Genomic DNA, 13,253 nt, shown 5'->3' with positions numbered 1-13,253 from the left:
TTGCTGTTATTGTTTAGTTGTATCTCTTGTGTCTGACTCTTCAAGAGCTTACTTGGGGTTTAGATACTAGAGTAGTTTGTCATTTTCTTCTCCAGCTCATTTCACAGGTAAGCTCATTTCATGAGACAAACAGTGTTAGGTGACTTTCTCAAGGTCCCACAACTAGTAAGTGTCTGAAGCCAGATTTGAACTCAGAAAGATGAATCTTCCTGATTCTAGGCCTGGCACTCTATCCACTGTGCTACCTAGCTGCCCACTGCTTTCATTAACTTCTAACTAAAATTTAGTATTTCTTTCCATTTTGATTTTTCAAAAAAAACATTACTCTGAGAAGGGATCCATAAGCTTTGCCAGACTGTCAAAGTGGTCTATGACACTAAAAAGGTTAGGAACCCCTGCACTGACTGATTTCTAAGCCAGCATCCCCAGCCTTTCTTTTGTAGTAAAATCCTACTTTTTATTTCCCTAAAGCCTTGAAATCATTGGGAAGAAGGAAGACAGTGCAGTTAAGGGTACGGGGTGGGGAAAATGGAGTGAGGATGTGTGCCTCAAAGCTTCAGGCCTGAGGCATGTTGGTGACCTTTGGCTACATGTAGCCCAAGATTTATTGGACACATCCGTGAACAGTGAGGACACAAAAGGTGTGATCAGCAACTGGATGATATAGCTCTGTTCTGGATTGTATGTGAAAGAATAAAGAAAAATAAGAATTTTATTTGTACTTTAAGTCTGTGCCCACACACCTACATAGTCACCTTCTGTAGCTCCTGGGATGATGGAAATGAGTAAGTTAATGAGCTCATATTGTACCTAACAGCACTAGGCCCTAAGAGCAAGTTTAGCTTTCTTAACATCAACCATGGTAGTTACCAGGTGAGTTATATTTTTTAAACACTCTCAATACTGGAAGATGAGGTCTCCTTTAAGTTATCTGATGGGTAGTACTGATGAAGTACTTTGCTAGCCTGAGAAAAGATAAACTGTCACTGACAAACTGTCACATCTCTGACCAAAGCATGCATTACCAGTCTAACCCCAATCTTAATCTTATATATCCATCAAGAAGGAAAAATAATTGCCCTTTTCCCAAAATGGCGCCAAAGGCAAAGAAGGAAGCCACTATCCCCCTCAAGACAGAAGGCCAAGTCCAAGGTCTTGAAGGTCAAGAAGGTGGTGTTGAAGGGTGTCTCAAGCCACAAAAAGATCCAAAAAATCCTCACCTTGTGGTGACTGAAGATGCTAAGACTTTGAAGGCAGTCAAAATACCCTCAGAAAAGTACCCCACAGGGGGCAGCTAGGTGATGCAGTGAATAGAGCAGTGGCCTTGGAGTCAGGAGGACCTGAGTTCAAATATGGCCTCAGATACTTGACACTTACTATCTATGTGACATTGGGCAAGTCACTTAACCCCCAACAGCCTCACCTCTCCCCCCTCCAAAAAAGGAAAAAAAAGTACCCCTCAGAGAAACAAGTTTGATCACTGTTCCATCATTAAGTTCCCCTTGACCAGTGAGTGTTCTGTGAAGAAGACTGAGGACAACACCCTAGTCTTCATTGTGGACATCAAGGCCAAAAGCATCAGATCAAGCGGGCGTAGCCAAGGTCAACACACTGATCCAGTCTGATGGAGAGAAGAAGGCCTATGTCCAACTTGCTCCAGACTATGATGCTTTAGATGCTGCCAACAAAACTAGAATCATCTAAACTATGTCCAGCTATCCCACTCCACCTACAACAAAGTTTTCCAGTAAAAAAAAAAAGGAAAAATAATTGTTTCCTCACCTGCTCGAACACCTTCATAAAAGTCATGGCCTCTCTGAAAGTTAAAGAAATAGAGATGAACTTAGGTAATATTATGGACATTTTGAAACACAAAATTTTCAAGACACAGTTAATATAATCTTGTTTCTGATTAAATGAAAGATAAAAATATCCCCTTTAGTCATGAACTGGGCTAAATTGTTGGCAGAGAAGAGGAAAACGAACTGGTTACTTTTTATTATTAAATTCTTAACCCCCCCCCAAGTTACTTTGTTTGTTTTCTTGGGGGGAGGGGGAGCTTATAGATTAAACAGTACATTTCTTTTTGGTGATAATCACACATCTCCAAAAATGACTGATTCGTTCCTTTTACAGCAAAATGTTCATTCAACAGGCACCGTGCACAACGCAGAGATAGAGATAGGATCCTGTCTGTCAGGGTCTTCCACTGGTGGGAGGCATGACAGGAGGATACTGAAATAGTCAAATGTGGGTCTTCTTTCCACAAAATAAACAGGTCTGTAAGAACATGGCATGGGTGATTATGCGATCTACTTTTAAAATATACTCAGAACAGTATTTTTCAATAATAAAAACAATGCTATTAATGCTTTGTTCCCAGATAACATAGACTTGCTATTTCATAAGAACATAACTGCTTGATATAAAGCCATGAATGGCAGCACTAAGAGCAATCTCTCCCCTTAACCAAAGACAGTCACTCTTATGGGCGAGCACACAGTAGGTACTTAATAAACATCTACTGACTGTTGAACATGTTGTGCTTCCAAGGTCCCAGGCACTCAGAAATTCTTACCAATAATGCTTGACTCAGCCTATATTCCATAGTTAACACTTCTGGTAAGCTCTTTGAAGATCCTTCCGTTATTTGTCTTAATGTGATCTTTAAAGAGGTTGGAGACAGTTTTTTAATTGTCTGTTGAGATAAAAGGGTTAAATACATATTTATAGTCTCTTTACCAGCTCTATTAAATCAACATAATCTTTGTCTGCACATATCCTTTATTTGCAACAAAATGGTTTAATGGATGGTACTAGACTTGGAGCTAGTAAGACCCGAGTTCAAATTGTACTTGAAACTTTTTTCGTTGCAGGACCCTAGGTAAGTCACTTAATTGCTCTCCACCTCAGTTTTCTCATCTGTGCAATGGAAATAACGGCAACTACTTCACATAGTTGTTGTGAGAATAAAATGAAATAACATTAAAAGTGTTTTACAAACCTTAAAGCACCTGTATAAGTGCTATCATCTCTTCAAATATTCAATGCACCAAAAATTATAGACATGACAACATAATTGTAATACCTCCATTTCTTTTCATGTTCGTAGATGATGTTACTACACGTGTGTAGCCATAACTTTTGTGTGGCCTCACACCCTCAGTTTTCTAATTTGGATAATGGAGATAATAATTGCTCCTACTTCATGTGGTCAAGTGAGACTCAAGTGAGATCATACATGTCTACAAAGAGCACTGTAAAGTGCTATGTAAATGTCTGCTATTATCGTTATAATAAAAAGACTAACTGGAGTTCTAACAGACTTAATATATATTAAGATCAGCCTCTGATTTGCAGTTGCAAAATATATATACATATATATGTGTGTGTGTGTGTATAAAGTTTGCATAGTCTGTTAATGAATGACCGCCACAAGAACTTTTGGTGATGATTTTTAGCTTATTGAGCTGAAGGAATTTCCCACTAAGTCCAGAAATAGAAAATTCTAATCAGGGATTGCAGGTCTCAGTTGCATTCTCAAGTTAAACTACATAAATTAATACTGCACCCATAAAAAGACTAAATGGGCAGAGGACAGTACATTATTTATAAGCTACCAGAGTTCAGATCCCAGTTTTTCTAACATAGTCTTGATGACATTTACTCAACTTTCCTACAACCAACCATTACACAAAGTCCATTTGTGGAACTTTAGCTGCTGATCAAAATTACCTTGCTGGTGGTAAATTCTCTTAGTGATCTTTTAATAATATCACATTTGTTCATCATAATAGAGAGACTTTCCCTCCGCTTGTTTGTTTTCTTTTCTTTTCTTTATATATTATTCTTGCTGTAGAAATCTCTAATATGATTTCTTCTACAGGCAGAGAGGGGATGGACCCAGAGCACATACCAAGACATAGATTTTTTTTTAGACAATGCCAAAGTGAGAATTTATTTGCATAGTTACACATTTGTTACAAGGGTATTGTTTTTCTTTATTTTTCAATGTGAGAGGGGAGGGAAGTTGGAGAGAAAGAATTAGATTTTTACTAATTAAAGAAAATTTAACCAAAAAAAAATTATGGTACTTGACCAAAATACTTTATGGTTATTCTGTTATTTAACTTAAAAAAAAATTTTTTCTTTATATTTCAGGTCATTTTAATCTATCCATGAAGAAGGAGGTATAATTGAGGAGTTGAGTTATTCCCTGACCTCTCATTCCACCTTCTTTCTCTAAGACCACTATATCTTTACGAAAGACTTTTACAGCAATGTTATGTTCTTGTGAGTCAGATCAAAGTAAAGAGAGAACTAATTATACAGCAGACTGGATGTTCAGCATGCCTGCTTTGGGGAAACCTATGAAAATACTTTATTAATTATTCAGAAAATTGTTAAAATTACTAAGCTAGAACTGCTCAGGATTAGTACTTCATATCTGGTCAGTTCATGAAAACCATTACATCTTGATGACATTAACAAACTAATTAAAAAAAAACTAAAAAGGTCCTGACTTGACCTTTTCCCAATCCACAAATGTTTAATGATTTTTGCTTGATTTTTTCTTTTTTTTTTTTTTTTTTTCCAAATTAAAGGAGCCATCCCTTGACCCACTTCTTAAAGAGGCCTATTCACTGAATGGGCATGACCTCACTCTAAGTAAGTACATGAAAAAGCCTTAGCCTAAAAGGGCCAAGGTCTCCCATTGCATCCTAGGTCATCTCCAGTCATCCTGAAGAATATCTGGGCACTGGATCCAGATGACTCTGGAGGAGAAAGTGAGTCTTTGACCTTGTACAGCCCTCCCTCACTCAAATCAAAGTCAACTGCAAGTCATGTCATCACTTCCCTGATGCCATGGTCCTCTTTGAAACACACACAACACAGTGAAGTAATAATATGCCTATCTTGCTCCATGATGATGTTCTTGTTTTCTCTTTGTTTGGAATAGACCTCTGTATATGCATGCATACAAACAGGTAATTTAATTTTTGATGGATTCTGAAAGGTCCTGTGGAAAAAACTGTAAAGTCAGGATTCCAATGGTTACTACAAAGGTTTAAATTTAGCCTAGGCACCATAATCACTATAATAGCCTATCAGTTCACAAAGTTTTTTCATCAGATTCAACAAACTATACTTAAGAAGTATGGTTTTCATAGGAATTCAGAATAGTCACAAAGCAGCAAATAAAAATAATCTTACACATAAATATCTATGTATATCAATGCCTGTAATTACATAAAGATCTGTAACATAATTACATATGTGTACACACATATAAACACATAATTCTGTTATACAAATTTTCAGACTGATAGCTAGTGTAAGTAAAAGACCAACAGGGAAAAAACTAAAACCCACCTGTTGAAAAATAGTGCTTTATGGAAATATAAAATTTTGCTTTTACCCTTTTGGGAGGAGGGTACAGAGATTATACAAAAAGTCTATTTTCTCGTTACAGATGACAAAAATATGCTTCATTTAAGCAAATACTATTCTTTCTCCCTTCTTATCCAAGGAACTTCAGGGCAGATAGAATGTCATTATTTAACTTGTGATAACAGTTCAACATCCACTACAGAACTTTCACTTCAATAAGCACTTATTAAGTATCTCCTAGGTGATAGACACTGGGAATATTAGGACCAAAAAACAAAAATATCCAGTCCTTACCCTCAAAGATGTTCCTTGCAAAAAAGTAAGCACTTAGTCAATTTCTCTTGAATTGCTATTTCCTGTTAAATGTGCTTTTCTACTAACAGAAAAAAGTATTATTATTTTAAATAAAATGCAAAGATTGTATTCTAAGGCTGCCATGGCTGCTATTTAATGATACTCATAAAGTCCCATGAGATATAACCAAAAGTAAGTGATATATTCACTGAATAGTTAAAAATTTTAAAAGCAAGTAACTTTAAGAGCACCTGCCCCAGTGTCGGGATGACCTGGGGATTGAATCTGGGCTCAGATACTTAGCACCACACCCAGAAATAACTGGCCGTGTAACCTTGAGCAAGTTACTTAACCCCAATTGCTCAAAAAAAAAAAGCAAGTAACTGGAAAAATTTCTACTTCTTTCTCTTAGAAATTTCATGTAACTATCAACGGCCTATAGTCACATTCTATGCTGGACTCCTTAATTGCTGCATTTTAGCTTAAGTATGCATCATAAATTACCCTTTTTCTAGAGACACATTATGTCCCCTGGAATTGCTATTAAATGAAATTGCTCTTATTTACAGCAATAACCAACAAAGACTAATAGGCACCTTCAGCAAAAGCATAGCACACTTCTTAACATGAAAATTCTTTTTGTTTTTTTTGCAAAACCCTTTGGCATCTTTCACTTTCCCTTTTAAAAGGGACATTATATAAAGTTGTCTTATAGGAAAATGAGCTAATCTTCACATGTTTTATTCCACAAAATCAAAATATTCGGTCTTCAAAGGTCATCTAGTTCAACCCATAGAAACATAAGCATCCTGTCTACAACATCCCTCACAAGGAGTCATTCAGCCTGAATGACTGGGAACCTCTAGTGCCAAGGAATCCACTGTCTCCCAAGGTAGCCCGTTATACTTTTGGGACAACTTATTATTATGATGTGTCTCATTATACTGAGATGAAATCGGTCTCTTCTGGAACTTCTACCCTCAATCTGTATCCAGGGGCCAAGCAGAACAAATCTAATCCCTATTCTGTGTGAAAATCCTTCAAAAATTTGGACACAGTTATCACATCTCAACAAATATTCTCTGCCCCAAACTAAATATCCCTGGTCCTTTCTTTTAACTGAATTTCATGGGCCTAGGTCACAGTTTTTAGTCTTTTTAGCTCTCCCAGTGGCCTTTTTCTTCTTCTTCTATATCCTAACATAAATAATGGTCTTCCTAAAAGCTGCCATCCATAACCAAACACAGAACTTCAGATACAGCCTAAACAGTGAAGAGAGATAGCAGAGCTGCTACAATCCTCATTCTGTCATGACATTAGGCCTCTATCAATGTAGTTTAAGGTCTCTTTCCATTTTCTTGCTAAATTTTTCAGATAAATATGCATCATAATCTTGCATCCAGCACTCCAATTTTCCCTACCTTTGTGTATTTAAGCCCTTTGCAGAATCTATCCAGGTCCTTAAATCCCTAAAAGCTTTCTTGCTGCCTAAGTTTCAAGGCAGAAAATCTCATTTCATAGGTCTAAAGACTTGGTGAGACCATTGAGACTTGGTGGGATGGGATGCTTGACTAGAATAAGGCTACAAAAAAGTATACTTTATCCAAAAAGGAAAAGGATGGCTAAAGGTGGCAATAGTATGGTATTGTATATTAAGAAAGCCAGATTCTTTGCAGAAGTAGGGAATATGGTCACGGAACATAAATACGTCAGACTTTTTTTCAATCTGTTTTGTTGAACTGGTTTTTTTTAAGGAAAGGTAGATGATATAAAAAGAAGAGATATCAATAAATTTTTTTCTGAGAAAAAGAAGAAAGCTAGAGCCCCTTCAAGGAGAAGCATGGTAGAGATCGTTTACATGCAAATCAATCAAGGATGGAAAAAAGTAGTAAAATGGGGGGATATATTACAGGGTAACTGGACAGGAGGAAATAGATAAGAGATTTGGGAAACAAATCACCTTGCACAGAGAGGTGACATAATAAAATTGATAGGGGTGATTCGACTACATAGGCATCTCACTGGGACTCCCTTTCTGACAAAAGCAGAATAAAAAAATCTATCTTTGAATTGTACTGATCACAATTTATCCTTCAAAGAGGTAAATGAAGCAAAGAAGGAAACTGCTATTCTGGACATGAATCTTACAAACAAGAAGGAATTGACTGCTGAAGCATAAATGACAGGAACACTGGGGACAAGTGGCCACTCCATCTTAGAATTCATAACAGAGATACAGGAGAGCAAAACATAATCTGACAACTTATATTTTGAGAGAACTGATTTTGAAGCTTCAGACAAAGGAAAGGCAGAAGCCAAAGAGGGAAGTTAAATCATGAAGGATGGAAATCTCAGGACTGAAATTCTTAAAAAAGTGAAAAACAACTTCTGACAAAATAAAAATGGTAAGATGTTTAAGGAGATCAAGGTAGATATAAAATGAACTCATATTTTTAGAAGCCATGTCTACAAGATAGGAACAATGACAGCTCACAGAAGATGAATATAGAGTAAGTCTTGGAGGGATGTCAGAAGCCCCAAAGCTACAGAAGAACTGAGGTTGGCAATAAATACTATGGACAACAGAAGTAGTCGTTTAGCTATTTTGGAGGCAAGAGAAAACTCAAAGAAGGAACAGGATCACTACATGGGATGGACGGGAACACTAACAACAGACAACAGAGAAAAGGTAGGGCTACTCAATTGTCATTTTGCTTCTATTTTCTCTCCCTAGGATAATGAACTTTGGATTAAGATAGGACATAAAGAGTGAATAAGGAATTAAAATCTAAGACAAGTGAGTGAGGCATTAGTAAAGACCACTTACATAACTGAAATTATTTCACCTGGGGCAGGGCCAAAAGTGATACAAAGGATAGTTGTAGGGCATAATAGCAGCAAAAGAACCAAGGCAGGAAGAGGGCACAGTCCCATGAAGGGGAACAGGTGTTGTAACAGCACACAGAACTGTCCAACCAGAGATGCCATTGCTCTGCAAGAATAAGTACCCTGTCTCCCCTAGAGAGACCCACCTGTACCTCCTTCAAGCGTTTTCTTTTTGTGTGTGTGTGGGGGAGGCATGAGGGGGAAGCAAATTAAATGAAAGGGGAGCGTCACATTGATGGGACCATAAGAGAGAGGCCAAACAAGGGAACAGTTTCACACTAATGCAGTATGAGGACAGTGATCTCTGGACTGCTATAGGAAAAATACAAATGGCCCTAAATAGCAAGAGGAGCCCATGGAAATTAACACTCTGTGGCACACTCCTAGTGGGCCCTGTTTACAGTTCTGCACTTAGCTGCCTTCAATGAGTTCAAGTAAGTAGGCACAGATGAACTGTATCCTAAGGTACTAAAAGAACAGTTAAATGTGAATGGTGAAACACCTTTAGTGGTCTCTAAAATTCTGTGGAGAACAGGAAACATGTTTCAGTATTATAGGAAAGCAAATGGCCTCATTTTCCATAAAAGGAAGAGGGAACTTGTAGACTACAGACAAACAGGTCTAACTTTTATTCCTGGAAAAATTCTGCATTGTGTTATTATAATATAATTGTGTGACATTAGGAAGGGAAACAATGATAACCTATAAGTCATGCCAGACTAACCTCATTTCCTTTTTAGACAGAGCATCAAGACCAGAAGAATTCTATAGACATAGTAAACCTAGAATTGATCAAAGCATTTAACACATTCTCTCATGCTATCCTTGTGGACAAAATGAAGAATGTAGACTAGATAATATAGGTGGGAAGATTCAGAACTGATTGAGTCCAAGAGCCAAAGAGTGGTTGGCATAGGATAGCCTAGAAACCTTCCTGGAATAACCCCAAGAACCTGCCCTTGCCCCTGTGCTTTTTAACCTTTTTTATTGATGACTTGAGTGAGGGCATAAACGGCATGCTCACCAAATTTGCAGATGACATAATGTTGGGAGCAATAGCTAACAATGGATAAGTCAGGATCCAAAAAAGATATAAAATAGGGTAGAACAATGGCCCAAATCTATATAAAATGAAACCCAATAGGAATAAATGTAAAGTTTTACACTTTAGCTAGAAAAATAAATTTAACAAATACAAGTTAGAGGAGGCCTGGTTAGACAATAGATTATGTGAAAAAGATCTGGGAGTGTTATTGCAGTCAACTCAAAATGAGACAACAGTGCCAAAGAACCTCCAAAAATGTTATCCTAAATTGCACAGAGAGACAGAGTATTCAGTTCTAACAGTACTGCTATATGCTGTATTACTCATTTCTGGATGCCACATTTTGGAAGGAAGGTAAGGAAATCAAAAGATAATTGTAATAACAGGCAAATTTGGCCTTGAGTACAAAATGAAGCAGGGAGAGACTAATAGAGCTTTGTTAAGATAAATTCCTTTTTTTTTCAACATTCTTTTTCCACACTCCAAAAGGCTACTCTTCACATGGACATCACCAGATGGTCAATATAGAAATCAGATTTATTATATACTTTGTATCCAAAGATGGAGAAGCTCTACACAGTCAGTTATGGCTCAGATAAAGAGCTTCTTATTGCAAAATTCAGACTTAAATTGAAGAAAGTAGGGAAAGCCATCAGAACATACCTAAATAACACCCCTTATGAACATGAAGTGGAAGTGATAAATAGTTTTAAGATATTAGATCTGCTAGATAGAGTGTCTAAAGAACTATGAAGTTCACAATACTGTGCAGGAGGCAACAGCCAAAAAAAAATCCAAAGAAAAAGAGTGAGAAAGCAAAATGGCTATCTGATAAGGCTTTACAAATTGCTTAGGAAAGAAGGAAAACAAAAGGGAAAGGATAAATGGAAAGATATACCCAACTGAATGAAGAATTCTAGAGAATAGCAAGAAGAGAAGAAAACCTTCTTAAATAAGCAATGCAAAGAGATAGAAGAAAAAACAGAATGGGAAAGACGAGATCTCTGCAAGAAAATCAGAGATGTCAAAGGAACAATAAAAGACAAAAATGATAGGAAAAGAAATTGAAGAAATTAAAAGAATACAAAGAAGAACTATACAAGAAAGATCTTAATATCACTGATAGTTACGATCTATAGCCAGAACTCTTGGAGAATGAAGTTATGTGGGCCTTAGGAAGGCTAGAGGGGGTGACAGAATTCCAAATGAGCTATTTAAAATCCTAAAAGATGATGCTGTTAAAGTACTGTACTCAGTACTTTTGGAAATTTGGAAAACTCACCAGGGGTCACTGGATTAGAAAAGATCAGTTTATATCCTAATCCTAAAGAAGGGAAATAGCAAAGAATGTTCAAATTACTGAACAACTGCACTTATTTTGCACACCAGCAAGATTATGCTTAAGATTCTTCAGCAATATGAACCAAGAATTACCAGAAGAGGTTGGTTTTCAATGAGGCAAAGGAACTAGAGACCAAATTGCCAATGTTTGCTGGATTATGGAGAAAACAGGGAAGTTCCAGAAAAACATCTACTTCTGCTTTATTGACTACACTAAAGTCTTTGACTGTATGTATCAAAGCAAAATGTGGCAAGTCCTCAAAGAGAAGAGAATACCATATCATCTTGTCTCCCAAGGAACCAGTATGTGGGTCAAGAAGCAACAGTTAGAGCTAAACATGGAACAACTAATTGGTTTAAGTTGGAAAAGGAGTATGATGAAGCTGTATGCTGTCACCTTATGTGCAGAGTACATCATATGAAATGCCAGGCTGGACAAATCAAATGCCAGAATCAATGCTGCCAAGAGAAACATCAACAATGTCAAGTATGCAGATGATACCACTCTGATGGTAGAAAGAATGAAAAGAATTAAGAAGTTTCTTGAAGAGGATGAAAGAGAAAAGTGGCAAAGGTGACTTGAAGTTTAACATTAAAAAAAAAGATCTTGGCAATTGGTCCTATTACTTCCTGGCAAATAGAGACAGAAGAAATAGAAGCAGTGTCAGATTTTATATTCTTGGGATCAAAGATCACTGCAGATGGCAATTGCAATCATGAAAGAGGCTTACTTCATTTGGAACTATGGCCCAAGGGGCTGTAGGACTGTGCATGCCCTTCAATCCCACAGTACCACTACTGGCTCTATATCCCAAATAGATGCTAAAAACGAGAAAAGGACCTATATGTATAAGGGTGTTTATGGCAGCTCTTTTTGTGGTGGTAAAGAGTTGGAAAATGAGGGGATGCTCATAGGTTGGGGAATGGCTGAAAAAACTGTGGTGTATGGATGTAATGGAGTACTATTGTTCTATAATAAATGATGTGCAGGTTGATCTCAAAGGGACCTGTAAAGACTTACATGCGCTAATGCTGAGTGAGTTGAGCAGAGCCAAGAGAACATTGTGTATAGTCACAGCAACACTGTAATGATCAACTTTGATAAACTTAAGCTCTTGTCAGCAATGCAGTGATCTAAGATGGTTTGAGAAACTCATGATGGAAAATGCTATCCACATCCAGAGAAAGAACTATGGAGTCTGAATGCAAATTGAAGCATGCTATTTTCTCTCTCTCTTTGTTTTTTTCTTTCTTGAAGTTTTCCCTTTTTGTTCTGATTGTTCTTTCACAACATGAAAAATGTGGAAATATGTTCAATATGATTGTACATGTAGAGTCTATATCAGATTGCATGCTGTCTTGGGGAGGGTTGAAGGGGAGGGTCAGAGAAAAAAATTTGGCACTCAAAATCTTATAAACATGAATGCTGAAAACTATCTTTACATGTAATTGGAAAAAATAAAATACTATTAAGTAGAAATTATTTTTAAAAGCGAAAAAAAAAAGACAGCTCTTAGAAGGAAGCAAATCTGAACAGCATACTAAAAAGCAGAAACATCACTTTGCTGACAAAGGTCCATATAGTCAAAGCTATGATTTTTCCAATAGTAATATATGGCTGTGAGAGCTGTACTATAAGGGAAGCTGAGCACTACAGAACTGATGCTTTTGAATTGTGGTGCTGGAGTAACATGTTGCAAGGAGATTAAATCAGTCAATACTTAAAGAAACTAATTTAGGCTATTCACTGGAAAGTCAAATACCAAAGCTGAAGCTTAATTACTCTGGTGAACATGAACTTGGACAGAATTTGGGAGATAGTGGAGGATAGAAAGGCCTGGTGTGTTATGGTGCATATGGTCATAAAGAGTCAGACACTACTGAACAACAATCAATGAAATGATAGAACCTCTCCAGAAGGGTGGCCAGTATGAAGAGGAGCTTCAAGATCATACCATAAAAGAACCAGTTGACAGAAGTGGGGATGTTTAACCTGGAATCAGGACATAAATGCAGTCTCTGAATGTCTGAACTACCATCATATGGAAAAGGTTTAGACTTACTCTGATTAGCCCAAAAGAATATAACTAGGAATAGGAATATAACTAGAAATAGGAAGAAGTTGCAAAGTTGCAGATTTTAGTACAAGATAAGGAAAATTCTTCTCAACTGAATCAATATAGAAACAGAATTTAAATCCCCCTTAGTAGAGATATTCGCAGTGGAAGCTGGATAACTATTAATGGTAAATACAAAGGAGTTTTGTTTTGTTTTGTTTTTTAGGTATTTACATACA

The 13,253-nt window shown here is 36.9% G+C and overlaps 1 protein-coding gene across 4 annotated transcripts in view; it reads right to left on the bottom strand.

The window, feature by feature from the left end:
- HIBCH (3-hydroxyisobutyryl-CoA hydrolase) overlaps nt 1-13,253 on the bottom strand; it is a 107,487-nt gene that overhangs the window by 13,313 nt on the left and 80,921 nt on the right. For all 4 annotated transcript variants that reach the window (XM_069070223.1, XM_069070222.1, XM_069070220.1 and 1 more), the window contains 2 exons: nt 2,579-2,698; nt 1,783-1,816 (listed from right to left, as the gene is read on the bottom strand). In XM_069070223.1, the coding sequence (XP_068926324.1) occupies nt 1,783-1,816; nt 2,579-2,698 (154 nt within the window). The remainder of the gene's footprint in view (nt 1-1,782; nt 1,817-2,578; nt 2,699-13,253) is intronic.

Source organism: Petaurus breviceps, unplaced genomic scaffold, assembly GCF_028583685.1.
Source record: "Petaurus breviceps papuanus isolate PSGF00001 unplaced genomic scaffold, PetGlider_PUasm1.0 90804, whole genome shotgun sequence".
NCBI classification, from domain to species: Eukaryota; Metazoa; Chordata; class Mammalia; order Diprotodontia; family Petauridae; genus Petaurus; species Petaurus breviceps.
This window is presented reverse-complemented; position numbering and strand designations above follow the sequence as displayed.